General features: G+C 41.5%; 1 protein-coding gene across 6 annotated transcripts in view; it reads right to left on the reverse strand.

Annotated features, from left to right (window-relative positions):
• The window catches only part of LOC128697880 (ATP-binding cassette sub-family G member 5), a 130,941-nt gene that overhangs the window by 93,345 nt on the left and 19,226 nt on the right, over window positions 1-18,370 (reverse strand). For all 6 annotated transcript variants that reach the window (XM_053789876.2, XM_053789874.2, XM_070099533.1 and 3 more), the window contains one exon: window positions 13,315-13,459. In XM_053789876.2, coding sequence (XP_053645851.1) covers window positions 13,315-13,459 — 145 coding nt within the window. The remainder of the gene's footprint in view (window positions 1-13,314; window positions 13,460-18,370) is intronic.

The raw sequence follows: 18,370 nt of genomic DNA on the forward strand, positions 1-18,370 counted from the left end.
GCCCTCTGGACAACAGTTTTGGTAATCCCGCACCTCCTCCTAACTTCCAAACTACGAATTCTCTGCATTATATTCACACCACACATTGCTCTCAGACATGACATCTCCACTGCCTCCAGCCTTCTCCTCGCTGCAACATTCATCACCCATGCTTCACACCCATATAAGAGCGTTGGTAAAACTATACTCTCATACATTCCCCTCTTTGCCTCCAAGGACAAAGTTCTTTGTCTCCACAGACTCCTAAGTGCACCACTCACTCTTTTCCCCTCATCAATTCTATGATTCACCTCATCTTTCATAGACCCATCCGCTGACACATCCACTCCCAAATATCTGAATACATTCACCTCCTCCATACTCTCTCCCTCCAATCTGATATTCAATCTTTCATCACCTAATCTTTTTGTTATCCTCATAACCTTACTCTTTCCTGTATTCACCTTTAATTTTCTTCTTTTGCACACCCTACCAAATTCATCCACCAATCTCTGCAACTTCTCTTCAGAATCTCCCAAGAGCACAGTGTCATCAGCAAAGAGCAGCTGTGACAACTCCCACTTTATGTGTGATTCTTTATCTTTTAACTCCACGCCTCTTGCCAAGACCCTCGCATTTACTTCTTTACAACCCCATCTATAAATATATTGAACAACCACGGTGACATCACACATCCTTGTCTAAGGCCTACTTTTACTGGGAAATAATTTCCCTCTTTCCTACATACTTTAACTTGAGCCTCACTATCCTCGTAAGAACTCTTCACTGCTTTCAGTAACCTACCTCCCACACCAAACACCTGCAACATCTGCCACATTGCCCCCCTATCCACCCTGTCATATGCCTTTTCCAAATCCATAAATGCCACAAAGACCTCTTTAGCCTTATCTAAATACTGTTCACTTTTATGTTTCACTGTAAACACCTGGTCCACACACCCCCTACCTTTCCTAAAACCTCCTTGTTCATCTGCTATCCTATTCTCCATCTTACTCTTAATTCTTTCAATAATAACTCTACCATACACTTTACCAGGTATACTCAACAGACTTTTTTTTTTTTTTTTTTTTTTTTCAACAAGTCGGCCATTTCCCACCGAGGCAGGGTGACCCAAAAAAGAAAGAAAATCCCCAAAAAGAAAATACTTTCATCATCATTCAACACTTTCACCACACTCGCACATTATCACTGTTTTTGCAGAGGTGCTCAGAATACAACAGTCTAGAAGCATACACATATAAAGATACACAACATATCCCTCCAAACTGCCAATATCCCAAACCCCTCCTTTAAAGTGCAGGCACTGTACTTCCCATTTCCAGGACTCAAGTCCGACTATATGAAAATAACCGGTTTCCCTGAATCCCTTCACTAAATATTACCCTGCTCACACTCCAACAGATCGTCAGGTCCCAAGTACCATTCATCTCCATTCACTCCTATCTAACACGCTCACGCACGCTTGCTGGAAGTCCAAGCCCCTTACCCACAAAACCTCCTTTACCCCCTCTCTCCAACCCTTTCGAGGACGACCCCTACCCCGCCTTCCTTCCCCTATAGATTTATATGCTTTCCATGTCATTCTACTTTGATCCATTCTCTCTAAATGACCAAACCACCTCAACAACCCCTCTTCTGCCCTCTGACTAATACTTTTATTAACTCCACACCTTCTCAACAGACTTATCCCCCTATAATTTTTGCACTCTCTTTTGTCCCCTTTGCCTTTATACAAAGGAACTATGCATGCTCTCTGCCAATCCCTAGGTACCTTACCCTCTTCCATACATTTATTAAATAATTGCACCAACCACTCCAAAACTATATCCCCACCTGCTTTTAACATTTCTATCTTTATCCCATCAATCCCGGCTGCCTTACCCCCTTTCATTTTACCTACTGCCTCACGAACTTCCCCCACACTCACAACTGGCTCTTCCTCACTCCTACAAGATGTTATTCCTTCTTGCCCTATACACGAAATCACAGCTTTCCTATCTTCATCAACATTTAACAATTCCTCAAAATATTCCCTCCATCTTCCCAATACCTCTAACTCTCCATTTAATAACTCTCCTCTCCTATTTTTAACTGACAAATCCATTTGTTCTCTAGGCTTCCTTAACTTGTTAATCTCACTCCAAAACTTTTTCTTATTTTCAACAAAATTTGTTGATAACATCTCACCCACTCTCATTTGCTCTCATTTTACATTGCTTCACCACTCTCTTAACCTCTCTCTTTTTCTCCATATACTCTTCCCTCCTTGCATCACTTCTACTTTGTAAAAACTTCTCATATGCTAACTTTTTCTCCCTTACTACTCTCTTTACATCATTCCACCAATCGCTCCTCTTCCCTCCCGCACCCACTTTCCTGTAACCACAAACTTCTGCTGAACACTCTAACACTACATTTTTAAACCTACCCCATACCCCTTTGACCCCATTGCCTATGCTCTCATTAGCCCATCTATCCTCCAATAGCTGTTTATATCTTACCCTAACTGCCTCCTCTTTTAGTTTATAAACCTTCACCTCTCTCTTCTCTGATGCTTCTATTCTCCTGGTATCCCATCTACCTTTTACTCTCAGTGTAGCTACAACTAGAAAGTGATCTGATATATCTGTGGCCCCTCTATAAACATGTACATCCTGAAGTCTACTCAACAGTCTTATCTACCAATACATAATCCAACAAACTACTATAATTTTGCCCTACATCATATCTAGTATACTTATTTATCCTCTTTTTCTTAAAATATGTATTACCTATAACTAAACCTCTTTCTATACAAAGTTCAATCAAAGGGCTCCCATTATCATTTACACCTGGCACCCCAAACTTACCTACCACACCCTCTCTAAAAGTTTCTCCTACTTTAGCATTCAGGTCCCCTACCACAATTACTCTCTCACTTGGTTCAAAGGCTCCTATACATTCATCTCCCAAAATCTCTCTCTCTCCTCTACATTCCTCTCTTCTCCAGGTGCATACACGCTTATTATGACCCACTTTTCGCATCCAACCTTTACTTTAATCCACATAATTCTTGAATTTACACATTCATATTCTCTTTTCTCCTTCCATAACTGATCCTTCAATATTACTGCTACCCCTTCCTTTGCTCTAACTCTCTCAGATACTCCAGATTTAATCCCATTTATTTCCCCCAACCGAAACTCCCCTACCCCCTTCAGCTTTGTTTCGCTTAGGGCCAGGACATCCAACTTCTTTTCATTCATAACATCAGCAATCATCTGTTTCTTGTCATCCGCACTACATCCACGCACATTCAAGCATCCCAGTTTTATAAAGTTTTTCTTCTTCTCTTTTTTAGTAAATGTCTACAGGAGAAGGGGTTACTAGCCCATTGCTCCCGGCATTTTAGTCGCCTCATATGACACGCATGGCTTACGGAGGAAAAATTCTTTTCCACTTCCCCATGGACAATAGAAGAAATAAAGAAGAACAAGAGCTATTTAGAAAAAGGAGAAAAACCTAGATGTATGTATATATATATATGCATGTGCGTGTCTGTGAAGTGTGACCAAAGTGTAAGTAGGAGTAGCAAGATATCCCTGTATCTAGCGTGTTTATGAGACAGAAAAAGAAACCAGCAATCCTACCATCATGCAAAACAGTTACAGGTTTCTGTTTCACAGTCATCTGGCAGGACGGTAGTACTTCCCTGGGTGGTTGCTGTCTACCAACCTACTACCTATGTTATAAATAATAATAGTACATATTATTAATAATATGTATTATTATTAACATGTATGTTATTAAATACCATTGCCTCAATCACTGCCTCTACCACTCCAGTCACACTCAATCTACAAGCACCAAACACAATGAATTATTGTGAAATGTTTGGAAGAGCAAGGAGACTAATGTTCACTCCAGCATAAACAAAGTCACACTGACGATGTGTCAACCACTCCCTCGTATTTTTGTACAATTTCCTTCTTCAATTATATCATATTTATTATTATTATTATTATTATTATTATTATTGTTATTAATATTATTATTACTATTGTTATTATTAGCTGTAGCAGAAATGTTTAATTCTTTGCAGTGTTCAAGAGTAAACACATGATGTCACCGTCTAATACCTGTCCGAATAGCCATTCCAATATGCAGTCATGAATGGGTTTACATTATTTATACTGTAGTTTAATAGCAAATAATGAACAAACAAAACACTCACCACACTGAGTGGTGGGAGGGCTGGCTGCCAGTTGCGGGTGTCGGAGGGAGGGTAGTAGGGACTCGCAGGTGGCGGGAAACTTAAATATGATTTGGAGGCTGGGAATTTGGTGGCTGGGAATTTGGCGGTTGGGAATTCGCGAATGTGTGAAGCCCGTGAAAGTTGAAAACGTGAATGTTGAAGGAGACCTGTATATTATGTTTGGTAGCAGAGCAGGTGATGCGTAACTTAACATTAAGATCGACAGCACTCTAATTGCCAGATATAATGAGGGCAAATTCCTAGGCCTATACCTCAACAACAACCTGAATTTCAGCACCCATATCCAACACATATCAAAAAAAGTATCCAAAACAGTTGGGATCCTCTCCAAGATACGATACTACGTGCCACAAAATGCCCTTCTCACACTATACCATTCACTCGTTTATCCATATCTCATCTATGCTATTTGTGCTTGGGGATCAACTGCAGTAATACACCTAAAGCCAATAATAACTCAACAAAAAGCCGCAGTAAGATTAATCACTAAATCCCATCCCTGGCAACACACCTCCCCACTGGAGTTTACCTGGAGAGAGTTCCGGGGGTCAACGCCCCCGCAGCCCGGTCTGTGACCAGGCCTCCTGGTGGATCAGAGCCTGATCAACCAGGCTGTTGCTGCTGGCTGCACGCAAACCAACGTACGAGCCACAGCCCGGCTGATCAGGAACTGACTTTAGGTGCTTGTCCAGTGCCAGCTTGAAGACTGCCAGGGGTCTGTTGGTAATCCCCCTTATGTATGCTGGGAGGCAGTTGAACAGTCTTGGGCCCCTGACACTTATTGTATGGTCTCTTAGCGTGCTAGTGACACCCCTGCTTTTCATTGGGGGGATATTGCATCGTCTGCCAAGTCTTTTGCTTTCGTAATGAGTGATTTTCATGTGCAAGTTCGGTAATAGTCCCTCTAGGATTTTCCAGGTCTATATAATCATGTATCTCTCCCGCCTGCGTTCCCGGGAATACAGGTTCAGGAACCTCAAGCGCTCCCAGTAATTGAGGTGTTTTATCTCCGTTATGCGCGCCGTGAAGGTTCTCTGTACATTTTCTAGGTCAGCAATTTCACCTGCCTTGAAAGGTGCTGTTAGTGTGCAGCAATATTCCAGCCTAGATAGAACAAGTGACCTGAAGAGTGTCATCATGGGCTTGGCCTCCCTAGTTTTGAAGGTTCTCATTATCCATCCTGTCATTTTTCTAGCAGATGCGATTGATACAATGTTATGGTCCTTGAAGGTGAGATCCTCCGACATGATCACTCCCAGGTCTTTGACGTTGGTGTTTCGCTCTATTTTGTGGCCAGAATTTGTTTTGTACTCTGATGAAGATTTAATTTCCTCGTGTTTACCATATCTGAGTAATTGAAATTTCTCATCGTTGAACTTCATATTGTTTTCTGCAGCCCACTGAAAGATTCGGTTGATGTCCGCCTGGAGCCTTGCAGTGTCTGCAATGGAAGACACTGTCATGCAGATTCGGGTGTCATCTGCAAAGGAAGACACGGTGCTGTGGCCGACATCCTTGTCTATGTCGGATATAAGGATGAGGAACAAGATGGGAGCGAGTACTGTGCCTTGTGGAACAGAGCTTTTCACCGTAGCTGCCTCGGACTTTAGTCTGTTGACTACTACTCTCTGTGTTCTGTTAGTGAGGAAATTATAGATCCATCGACCGACTTTTCCTGTTATTCCTTTAGCACGCATTTTGTGCGCTATTACGCCATGGTCACACTTGTCGAAGGCTTTTGCATAGATCTAAACTTACTCCCTGTTCAGAACATCCACACTTACTACCGTGCAATCTACATATACAGCACCTTAACCCTTTGACTGTCGCAACCCCCAATCCTGAGGTGTCTCCTGGTGTCGCAAAATTTAAGTTAAAAAAAAAAAAAATTATTTTTTCTTATGAAATGATAGAGAACCTTTTCCCAATTGTAATGACACCAAAAAAACGTAATTTGATGGAAAACTGACGGAATTATGCTCTCGCGAATTTAGCGACCTCGGCGCTGTTTACAAATCGGCGATTTCGCCCACTTTGAGCCCTATTTTCAGTTAATTCCATTGTTCCAGTCGCCCAAACTCATAGCTATTTCTTTAGAACTCCATTTTGTCTATCGATTGAGTACAAGAAACTGCCCATTTACCGATTTCAACTACCTAATAATGTGGTCAGAAATTTGCAATTTGGCCAATTTCACAAAAACTAAAAAATATGACAATTTCAAAATAAGGTCCAGAATGAACAATGAAGACAATCCTGGCTCTAAAATAACATTTTCTTTACTCATCAGTCATGTCTCCAGGCCCCTCTGATATTACTCTTGCTTTCTATTTTGAATTTTTATTTAAACAAAAACTAGAAGACTTACTATTATGCAGACTACTGCAATACTGTAATAATTGTATAAATAACATCAACCCATTCATGACTGCATATTAGAATGGCTAGTTGGACATTTATTGGACAATGGCATCATTTGTTTACTTTTGAACATTGGCAAAAATCAAACATTTCCCCTACTTTGAGCTCCATTTCTAGGTTCTTTTTATAGTAAAATCAATCAAAATCACCTCTATTTCTATAATATGTTATCCATTCTATCAAATGAGACCAAGAAAACGAGAATACAACCATAAATACTATACAAAAATAGACCACAAACTCTGCATTTTAATTAAAAAAAACGTTCGGAGTTTTTTTTTCTCATTATGCACTGCTTGCTCCAGGATTTTTTTTATATGGTGCACACTGACCACACAGACCCATTCTCTCACATGTGGGCCTACCAGCTTTCTCCTGCTTGATTTGAAGCCGCTAGAATTTATGAGTATATATACGTCAAACACGGTACCTCGTAAGACGTATATATACGGCCGCGACAGTCAAAGGGTTAAATTCCAATATTAACCTTGACCTAAAATGCTTTCTTGATAGTTGTGACAGGACCCACAGGCATAACACCAGACACAAACATCTCTACGACATTCCCCGTGTCCGACTAAATCTTTACCAAAATTCAATGTATGTCAAAGGCCCTAAAATCTAGAACACCCTACCTGAAATCTCTAGAACTGCAGACACATTCATCACCTTCGAAACTACCGTTAGAAAACATCTTATCTCCCTGATACACCCCGTCCACTAACTACATAAAAACCACCTGGTGGTTCACACTTACACTCACTCACTCACCCATTTGACTATAAGCACAGAAATACGCATCTTAATCTTAAAATAATAATTCCTAACTAGTCATAAGTTTGCCTGTGATACTCCAATATAGAAATTATGTATTGTGCCAAAACAAAAGCATTCACATTGCTAAACTCACAAACTAGTATTTAGTCACTTAGTATTTAGTCAACTTACTCCACAATTTGTAATAATTTAGGGTTAAGAATTAATCTAAGCTTGCCCGAAATGCCTAGCAATGCTAGGTGTTCTAGTGGCCCCCTCTGTAATTAGTATTTCATTACATATAATCCACACAATAACCAAAATCTGTAAACCCTGCACTATAAACCTTATAGAGAATAAACTTTTTGATTGATTGATTGATTCACATGAACATCAAAACCAACAGCTGCATACTTACACTAAACAGTATTGGCCCTATATCAAATTCAAATTTTTATTTCTTTCGAAAGTTTACAATGTGTGACTGACATGTTATAAGGAGTCTATTTCCATGCATAGTTTACAATGTTTAATTACAATACTGATTTGAAAGTGGAAAGAAAGCCACTATCATGCCGAGGCATTTCGGGCTGACTAAACCTAATACATTACAGACTATACTATTTTTTTTTGTTTTTCAACAAGTCGGCCGTCTCCCACCGAGGCAGGGTGACCCAAAAAGAAAGAAAATACCCAAAAAGAAAATACTTTCATTATCATTCAACACTTTCACCTCACTCACACATAATCACTGTTTTTGCAGAGGTGCTCAGAACACAATAGTTTAGAAGCATATACGAATAAAGATACACAACATATCCCTCCAAACTGCTAATATCCCAAAACCCCTCCTTTAGAGTGCAGGCATTGTACTTCCCATTTCCAGGACTCAAGTCCGGCAATATAAAAATAACCAGTTTCCCTGAATCCCTTCACTAAATATTACCATGCTCACACTCCAACAGATCATCAGGTCCCAAATACCATTCGTCTCCATTCACTCCTATCGAACACGCTCATGCACACCTGCTGGAAGTCCAAGCCCCTTGCCCACAAAACCTCCCTTACCCCTTCCTTCCAACCTTTTCGAGGACGACCCCTACCCCGCCTTCCTTCTCCTACAGATTTAAATGCTCTCCATGTCATTCTACTTTGATCCATTCTCTCTAAATGACCAAACCACCTCAACAACCCTTCTTCAGCCTTCTGACTAATACTTTTAACTCCACACCTTCTCCTAATTTCCACACTCCGAATTTTCTGCATAATATTTACACCATACATTGCCCTTAGACAGGACATCTCCACTGCCTCCAACCGCCTCCTCGCTGCTGCATTCACAACCCAAGCTTCACACCCATAGAGTGTTAGTACTACTATACTTTCATACATTCCCTTCTTTGCCTCCATAGATAACATTTTTTGACTCCACATATACCTCAATGCACCACTCACCTTTTTTCCTTCATCAATTCTATGATTAACCTCATCCTTCATAAATCCATCCGCCAACACGTCAACTCCCAAGTATCTGAAAACATTCACTTTTTCCATACTCCTCCTCCCCAATTTGATATCCAATTTGTCTTTATCTAAATCATTTGATACCCTCATCACCTTACTCTTTTCTATGTTCACTTTCAACTTTCTACCTTTACACACACTCCCAAACTCATCCACTAACCTTTGCAATTTTTCTTTAGAATCTCCCATAAGCACAGTATCATCAGCAAAAAGTAACAGTGTCAATTCCCATTTTGTATTTGATTCCCCATAATTTAATCCCACCCCTCCCCCAAACACCCTAGCATTTACTTCTTTTACAACCCCATCTATAAATATATTAAACAACCATGGTGATATTACACATCCCTGTTTTGAATTGAACATTGATTTTTATATATCAACAGAGGTAGTTACAGTATTATATTTTAGCACATGGCAAGCTTAATATTAACTTTAGTTAGGCAATAACAGAATTATATGGACCTTCGATGAGTTATGGTGAGTACAGTAATTAAAGGTTTAAAGTTAGTTTATAAAAATTACATTATTACAAACAATGGTATAATTTTAATTATTTTACAATGTTGAAATATTATATCTGCGGGTGATACATTCTAAGACCTACTGCAGATAGTAGCAAACCCCACATACAAGTCATTTTTCGTTTACATTGATAAATTATGAACACTAAGTCGAGAATCAGCACTTTCTTTTTTAGGCTTTAAAGAACTGCTAGCATAATTGAAACTGCATATACCGAATCTGCAGATACAAGAGTTCTACTGTATACATACAAGACAATTTTCATCATATTACACCTCAGAAAAGTAACAATGAAGTAAATCAAAGCTTGTTAACATACCTACCTGTTCTGATCCTGCGACATTACCATGCAAGTACAGTGGATCCTCAGTTACTGGCCGTTCTGCTTATCAGCCAACTCAGTTTACCGGCTGGTTTTTTTTGGCTTCCTGTTATCGGCAGTTATTTCGCTTATCAGCCGTATGGGACTCGTCAACCCAACGCCTCCAGCCACTCGTGCATCAGTCTAGCTGTGTCTCTGGCGAGTGAGGAAGCTTCTGCTCATTCATCCAAACATTTCGCTATAATCCATTGCTTTTGGTGGTTATTTATTAAGTGCAACTGCAAAATAAGTAACCATGGCCCCAAAGAAAGTTCCTAATAAGGTTCCTTTGGTAAAGACAATGAGAAACACGATGGAATTTAAGAAAGAAAATTGTAGCAAAGTAGAAGAGTGGTGGTGGTAGAGGGTGGTAGTGATGGTGGTAGAGGGTGGAAGAAATGGTGGTAGAGGGTGGTGATGGTGGTGGAGGGTGGTAGTGGTTGTGATGGTGGAGGGTGGTAGTGGTTGTGATGGTGGAGGGTGGTAGTGGTTGTGATGGTGGAGGGTGGTAGTGGTTGTGATGGTGGAGGGTGGTAGTGGTTGTGATGGTGTGGTATGGTTGTGTTGGTGGAGGGTGGTAGTGGTTGTGATGGTGGAGGGTGGTAGTGGTTGTGATGGTGGAGGGTGGTTGTGATGGAGGGTGGTAGTGGTTGTGGAGGGTGGTAGTGGTTGTGATGGTGGTGGTGGAGGGTGGTAGTGGTTGTGATGGTGGTGGTGGAGGGTGGTAGTGGTTGTGATGGTGGAGGGTGGTAGTGGTTGTGATGGTGGAGGGTGGTAGTGGTTGTGATGGTGGAGGGTGGTAGTGGTTGTGATGGTGGAGGGTGGTTGTGATGGTGGTGGTGGAGGGTGGTAGTGGTTGTGATGGTGGTGGTGGAGGGTGGTAGTGGTTGTGATGGTGGAGGGTGGTAGTGGTTGTGATGGTGGTGGTGGAGGGTGGTAGTGGTTGTGATGGTGGAGGGTGGTAGTGGTTGTGATGGTGGAGGGTGGTAGTGGTTGTGATGGTGGAGGGTGGTTGTGATGGTGGTGGTGGAGGGTGGTAGTGGTTGTGATGGTGGAGGGTGGTAGTGGTTGTGATGGTGGAGGGTGGTAGTGGTTGTGATGGTGGAGGGTGGTAGTGGTTGTGATGGTGGAGGGTGGTAGTGGTTGTGATGGTGGAGGGTGGTTGTGATGGTGGTGGTGGAGGGTGGTAGTGGTTGTGATGGTGGTGGTGGAGGGTGGTAGTGGTTGTGATGGTGGAGGGTGGTAGTGGTTGTGATGGTGGTGGTGGAGGGTGGTAGTGGTTGTGATGGTGGAGGGTGGTAGTGGTTGTGATGGTGGAGGGTGGTTGTGATGGTGGTGGTGGAGGGTGGTAGTGGTTGTGATGGTGGAGGGTGGTAGTGGTTGTGATGGTGGTGGAGGGTGGTAGTGGTTGTGATGGTGGTGGTGGAGGGTGGTAGTGGTTGTGATGGTGGTGGTGGAGGGTGGTAGTGGTTGTGATGGTGGTGGTGGAGGGTGGTAGTGGTTGTGATGGTGGTGGTGGAGGGTGGTAGTGGTTGTGATGGTGGTGGTGGAGGGTGGTAGTGGTTGTGATGGTGGTGGTGGAGGGTGGTAGTGGTTGTGATGGTGGTGGTGGAGGGTGGTAGTGGTTGTGATGGTGGTGGTGGAGGGTGGTAGTGGTTGTGATGGTGGTGGTGGAGGGTGGTAGTGGTTGTGATGGTGGTGGTGGAGGGTGGTAGTGGTTGTGATGGTGGTGGTGGAGGGTGGTAGTGGTTGTGATGGTGGTGGTGGAGGGTGGTAGTGGTTGTGATGGTGGAGGGTGGTAGTGGTTGTGATGGTGGTGGTGGAGGGTGGTAGTGGTTGTGATGGTGGAGGGTGGTAGTGGTTGTGATGGTGGTGGTGGGTGGTAGTGGTTGTGATGGTGGTGGTGGGTGGTTGTGATGGTGGTGGTGGGTGGTTGTGATGGTGGTGGTGGGTGGTAGTAGTTGTGATGGTGGTGGTGGGTGGTAGTAGTTGTGATGGTGGTGGTGGGTGGTAGTGGTTGTGATGGTGGTAGCAATTGTGGTAGAGGGTGGTAGTGGTTGTGATGGTGGTGGTGGAGGGTGGTAGTGGTTGTGATGGTGGAGGGTGGTAGTGGTTGTGATGGTGGAGGGTGGTAGTGGTTGTGATGGTGGAGGGTGGTAGTGGTTGTGATGGTGGTGGTGGAGGGTGGTAGTGGTTGTGATGGTGGTGGTGGAGGGTGGTAGTGGTTGTGATGGTGGTGGTGGAGGGTGGTAGTGGTTGTGATGGTGGTGGTGGAGGGTGGTAGTGGTTGTGATGGTGGAGGGTGGTAGTGGTTGTGATGGTGGTGGTAGAGGGTGGTAGTGGTTGTGATGGTGGAGGGTGGTAGTGGTTGTGATGGTGGTGGTGGAGGGTGGTAGTGGTTGTGATGGTGGTGGTGGAGGGTGGTAGTGGTTGTGATGGTGGTGGTGGTGGGTGGTAGTGGTTGTGATGGTGGTGGTGGGTGGTAGTGGTTGTGGTGGTGGTGGGTGGTAGTGGTTGTGATGGTGGTGGTGGGTGGTAGTGGTTGTGATGGTGGTGGTGGGTGGTAGTGGTTGTGATGGTGGTGGTGGGTGGTAGTGGTTGTGATGGTGGTGGTGGGTGGTAGTAGTTGTGATGGTGGTGGTGGGTGGTAGTGGTTGTGATGGTAGCAATTGTGGTAGAGGGTGGTAGTGGTAGTGATTGTGGTAGAGGGTGGTAGTGGTTGTGATGGTGGTAGAGGGTGGTAGTGGTTGTGATGGTGGTAGAGGGTGGTAGTGGTTGTGATGGTGGTAGAGGGTGGTAGTGGTTGTGATGGTGGTAGAGGGTGGTAGTGGTTGTGATGGTGGTAGAGGGTAGAGTTGCAAGACCTTCGTCTGGAACAGCAACAGACCACAGCTGAGGAAAATGCTTCAAAGGAGGGAGAGTGAGGAGAGAATGTGCCTTCTTCAGTGATTAAGGACATGTGTGCAAAGTGGAGCGAGTTGCAGGGGTACAGTGACTCTCAAGCCTCTCTCCTCCTATCTTCCATAAGCCATGAAGAGTCCTCAATAAAGTTATGTTATACTGATTTAATTGTTCACGTATTTATTTGATTTAGTTCTCATTGTTGTATATAAAACTATAATTAATCTTGAAAAAAATTATTTTTTTTTGTGAATATTTTTGGGTGTCAGGAACGGATTAAGAGTATTTACATTAATTCTTACGGGAAATATTATTTCGGTTTTCGGCCACTTCAGTTTTAGGTCGAGCTTCTGGAACGGATTACAGCCAATAACCAAGGGTCCACTGTACTCTATACTGTTTCCAACCTGACTAAAGGATTCAACAAGCCAAGATCATCATCCCTCCCACCTTGTTTGGCAAAGAAAGCCTGCTTTCTTCTCTTGAATCTGCAATGCACAGCATGATCAACAGTAATTAATCCACTTAAGTCATTTTATCTTCTGAGTTGGATTAAGTTGTGGTTACTCACAGGGATCCTTGATAAGCTGGACGCCGATGACAAGTCTGCGGTACTCAGAGGGTGTGAGTTGCTCCACTGGGCGATTGGCCACCTGTGTTAGGGCCAGATCTGCCAGCACCTGCCGTACTCTACCACATCGCACTGAACTCCCAATCTTGAAAGAGAACCAGTAAGCAGTTGCAGGAGTAAGAGTCACTCCTCAGCAGCAGAGGCAAGACAAGAATTATGAAGTTCCACAACTATTATATGGGACTGTACACTTTTTGGTACAAGTTTACAAACTTGGTAATCATTCTCCAAGACCTCTCTAAACATTTTTTGTAATAAACATTGAAGGAAAAATATTTCATTTTATTTGGAAACATGAATTAAAAGTAATTTTAGACAAATTTGAGTAGTGCGTTCAATTTAATTTTTATCAATATCGTTAATTTATGTATACGGTAGCAAGTTTATCTAACTTAATAATAATAATAATAATTTTTTTTTTTATTATCACACTGGCCGATTCCCACCAAGGCAGGGTGGCCCGAAAAAGAAAAACTTTCACCATCATTCACTCCATCACTGTCTTGCCAGAAGGGTGCTAATAATAATAATAATAATATTTTATTCGACATACAGTGGAACCTCTACTTACGAGTTTAATCCATTCTGTGACCTTGCTCACATCTGGATTTTCTTGTTTGCAGAGTCAATTTCCTCATTTAAATTAACTGAAATGGAATTAATCTGTTCCAGTGGAATTCCAGGCACAACAAAATACTTCAATAATTTTCCTAATATCAACTCTGTGGCTGATTTATCTATTCCAATTCATCTAATGTGACATAATAAACAATATTAATAACAGAAACATGATATATATATGTACTAGAATGAATAAAATACACGTCATTGTGTATGCAGTTAGTGGTGGTGACAGCGGCCATTGTTGTTGTTGGGATTTACAGGGCCACCACAGCGGCCATTCCTGCTCCTGACTACATGTGTAAAGAACCTAAGGTAACCCAAAAAAGTCAGACACTGCTGTTTCATGTTGTCTGGCACTGCTGCTTCATGATGTCTGCCACTACTGCTTCATGCTGTCTGCCACTGCTGCTTCATGCTGTCTGCCACTGCTGCCTCATGCTGTCTGCTACTGCTGCTTCATGATGTCTGCCGCTGCTACTTCATGATGTCTGCCACTGCTGCTTCATGATGTCTGCCACTGCTGCTTCATGATGTCTGCCACTGCTGCTTCATGATGTCTGCCACTGCTGCTTCATGATGTCTGCCACTGCTGCTTCATGATGTCTGCCACTGCTGCTTCATGATGTCTGCCACTGCTACCTCATGTCTGCTCCCACTTCTGCTAGCGTGTTGAAGAGCTGTCCAATATTTGAAGGTTGAGGGGCAGTGCCAGTCGGAAAGGTATTGGACGGTGACATTATTCGTTTACTCTTGAACATCGCCAAAAAATCTAACATTTCTGCTACTCTGAGCTCAATTTCAAGGTACTTTTCGTCATGAAACCAATCAAAGTCATATCTATTTCTGTAGTATATCTTCCATTCTATCAAATAAGACCAAAAATCCGAGACTACAACCATAAAAACCATACGAAAATATACTAAGGGGAGGCTAATGGCTGAAAAGTGAACTCCATTACTTATGGTCCGATTTCTTTAATTTTTGGTGTATGTTAAGAAGCACCTTTCCATCATACATTGCCCAAGTTTCAATACGATAGTCCAACAAACAACTGAGATCCAATTCCCTATATCAAGAGCAAGAGACCCTCACCAGCGTCAAGGAACCTCCCTGGAGGTCCACTCGCATCTAGAAATTTCGCTCACATCTGGAAGCAAAAAATCGACCTAGCAACTGCTTGTATCTGGAAAAACTCTCACGTGGATGCACTCTTAACCCTTAAACTGTCCAAGCAGATCTACATTCACATGCAAAGTGCTCCAAAAGTAGATCTACATTTATTTTTTATATTTTTTTTTTTCCAACAAGTCGGCCGTCTCCCACCGAGGCAGGGTGACCCAAAAAGAAAAAATCCCCAAAAAGAAAATACTTTCATCATCATTCAACACTTTCACTTCACTCACACATGATCACTTTTTGCAGAGGTGCCAAGAATACAACAGTTTAGAAGTATATACATACAAAAATACACAATATATCCCTCCAAACTGCCAATATCTCGAACCCCTCCTGTAGAGTGCAGGCACTGTACTTCCCATTTCCAGGACTCAAGTCCGGTTATATAAAATAACCAATTTCCCTGAATCCCTTCACTAAATATTACCCTGCTCAAAGTCCAACAGCTCATCAGGTCCCAAATACCATTTGTCTCCATTCACTCCTATCTAACACGCTCACGCACGCTTGCTGGAAATCCAAGCCCCTCGCCCACAACACCTCATTTACCCCCTCCCTCCAACCTTTTCGAGGACGATCACTATCCCGCCTTCCTTCCCCTACAGATTTATACGTTCTCCATGTCATTCTACTTTGATCCATTCTCTCTAAATGACCAAACCACCTCAACAAACCCTCTTCAGCCCTCTGACTAATACTTTTATTAACTCTGCACCTTTTCCTAATTTCCACACTCCAAATTTTCTGCATAATATTTACACCACACATTGCCCTTAGACAGGACATCTCCACTGCCTCCAACCACCTCCTCGCTGCAGCATTTACAACGCAAGCTTCACACCCATATAAGAGTGTTGGTACTACTATACTACTTTCATACATTCCCTTCTTTGCCTCCATAGATAAAATTTTTTGCCTCCACATATATCTCAATGCACCACTCACCTTTTTTCCTTCATCAATTCTATGATTAACCTCATCCTTCATAAATCCATCCGCTGACACGTCAACTCCCAAATATCTGAAAACATTCACTTCTTCCATACTCCTCCTCCCCAATTTGATATTCAATTTTTCTTTATCTAAATCATTTGATACTCTCATCACCTTACTCTTTTTTATGCTCACTTTCAACTTTCTACCTTTACACACACATTTTCAAATATAACAAAAAAAAAAAAAAAAAAAAAAAAAAAAAAAAAAAAAAAAAAAAAAAAAAAAAAAAAGAGATCAAAGTTTTTTACAAGTTTTCAAATGTAAAAAAAAAAAAATCTACTTTTTTTACATACTTTCAATTGTTGAAAAAAATTAGATCTAAGTTTGGACAGTTTAAGGGTTAAGAAGAGGTTCCACTGTATATGTTTGTACAAAGAAATATAATAGTTAGGTGTACAATACATGCCAAAAGCCCCTTATATGCAGAGCATTTCAGGCAAACTTAAAATTAACTTATAATTAACAAGGCAATAACAGTACAAATGGTCATTAGATGATTTACAATGAATACAAGAGAATTGAGTATTTTATTAGGTCATGCTATATGGCTTTAATAAGTCTTGTAGAGAAGACGTACAATTTTGATCACATATTTACCTTAGGCAGACAGAATGTAGTGATTAACATTTGAGATAAATACAAATATTAATTAAATTGATGAGAAAGTTTTAAAATGTTCATGATATTGAGCAAATGCATGTATAGTTTCTACAGATGTATTTATGATGGGCTGGGATAGGTTAAGGAGATAAGGTAGTTTTAAAAATGCTAGCTGAACCAGTGGTTCTGGAGATTTCTGGCAGAGTTTCCCAGAGTTTTGGCCTCTTTTATGTACAATGAGTTTTTGAAAAGATTTAGCTTGACAAGGGGAATGTCAGAGGTTTTTGTGCCTAGTGTTGTGTCTATGAGTCCTAATGCAACTGTCAAGAAAGCATTTTAATTTGGGCTTTATATTAGAATTGATTGTTCTGTAAATGTAGGTTCTACAGTAGTAAGTAGTACAAGTGAATGTTTTGTATAGTGAGTAGGTTTAGGTCTTTGAAGAGTGAGGGGGGGGTTGTCTAGCAGTGGATTGTGTGATCATTTGCACTGCAGCTTTTTATTGTGTTGTTGATTTTAGGTGGTTTTTCATTGTGGAACCCCAGGTACTAATAGCATAAGTGAGGAATGGGTAGATCAGTGAATAGTATAGTGTAAGTAGTGCTGTTGTGGTACAAAGCAACGTATCTGAGAGGATGCCAACTGTCCTAGAAACTTTCTTTTATGTGTTGGATATAGGCGTTGAATTTCAGGTTGCTCTCAAGGTGCAGACCCAGGAGTTTTCCCTCATTATGTTTACCGATAAGGGTGTTGTTAAGCATAATGTTTAGTTGGACCTCACTTGCTCTACTCACAAACAATGTAAAAGGTTTTGTTGATATTAAGTGTAAGTTTATTGACTGTCAACCAGGTTGCAATTTTTGCGAGTTCTTCATTAACAAATTTTCCGTATCTTGAAAAATTCGCATGGTGGGGCACTCGTAAGCTGAGGTTCTACTGTACAGTACACATTACATACAACTACAAAAATTTACTTATATGCAAAAGTTACAATGCGTGATTACATATTATAATTTGTTTGGTACAAAGAAAGCCACTGTCATGCCACGGCATTTCGGGAAGACTAATCCTAATACTTAAAGACTACCTAAGTCTAGACAGGTCAAGAGTGGTAAATTTTAGTTATTCATTATTTTACTCTATTACTTCTGTGAGGTAGCCAAATAGTTTATAGTTAATAAGATTTATAGTCTTGATGTAGTACATAACTAATAACATAATACAAGTACGTAATACAATTTATGATACAACTACAATTTTACGTATGAATTAATGTTTTAATAGATTAGAGGTCATAAAATATTTGGGAGAGCTGATTCAAGCTAGGTAGATGATTTAGCAAAGGTATGGTTAATATCAAGAGATGAGATGATTTTTAAGTATAGACCTAAACTGATTTGCAGGAATGGGACCTGTTGCTGGTTCTGGCATTGAATTCCAGATCTTCAGGCCCTTTATGTGCATTGCATTGTATTTTTGCATAGTGTGAGATGGACATGAGGGATTACAGTGTGTTTTGTGCCTAGTGTTATGCCTGTTCATTCTGTTGTAATTATCTAGAAGTTTGAGTGGGGGGGGAAGAGATTATATTGGAATTTAA

Source organism: Cherax quadricarinatus, chromosome 68 (assembly GCF_038502225.1).
Source record: "Cherax quadricarinatus isolate ZL_2023a chromosome 68, ASM3850222v1, whole genome shotgun sequence".
Lineage (NCBI taxonomy): Eukaryota > Metazoa > Arthropoda > Malacostraca > Decapoda > Parastacidae > Cherax > Cherax quadricarinatus.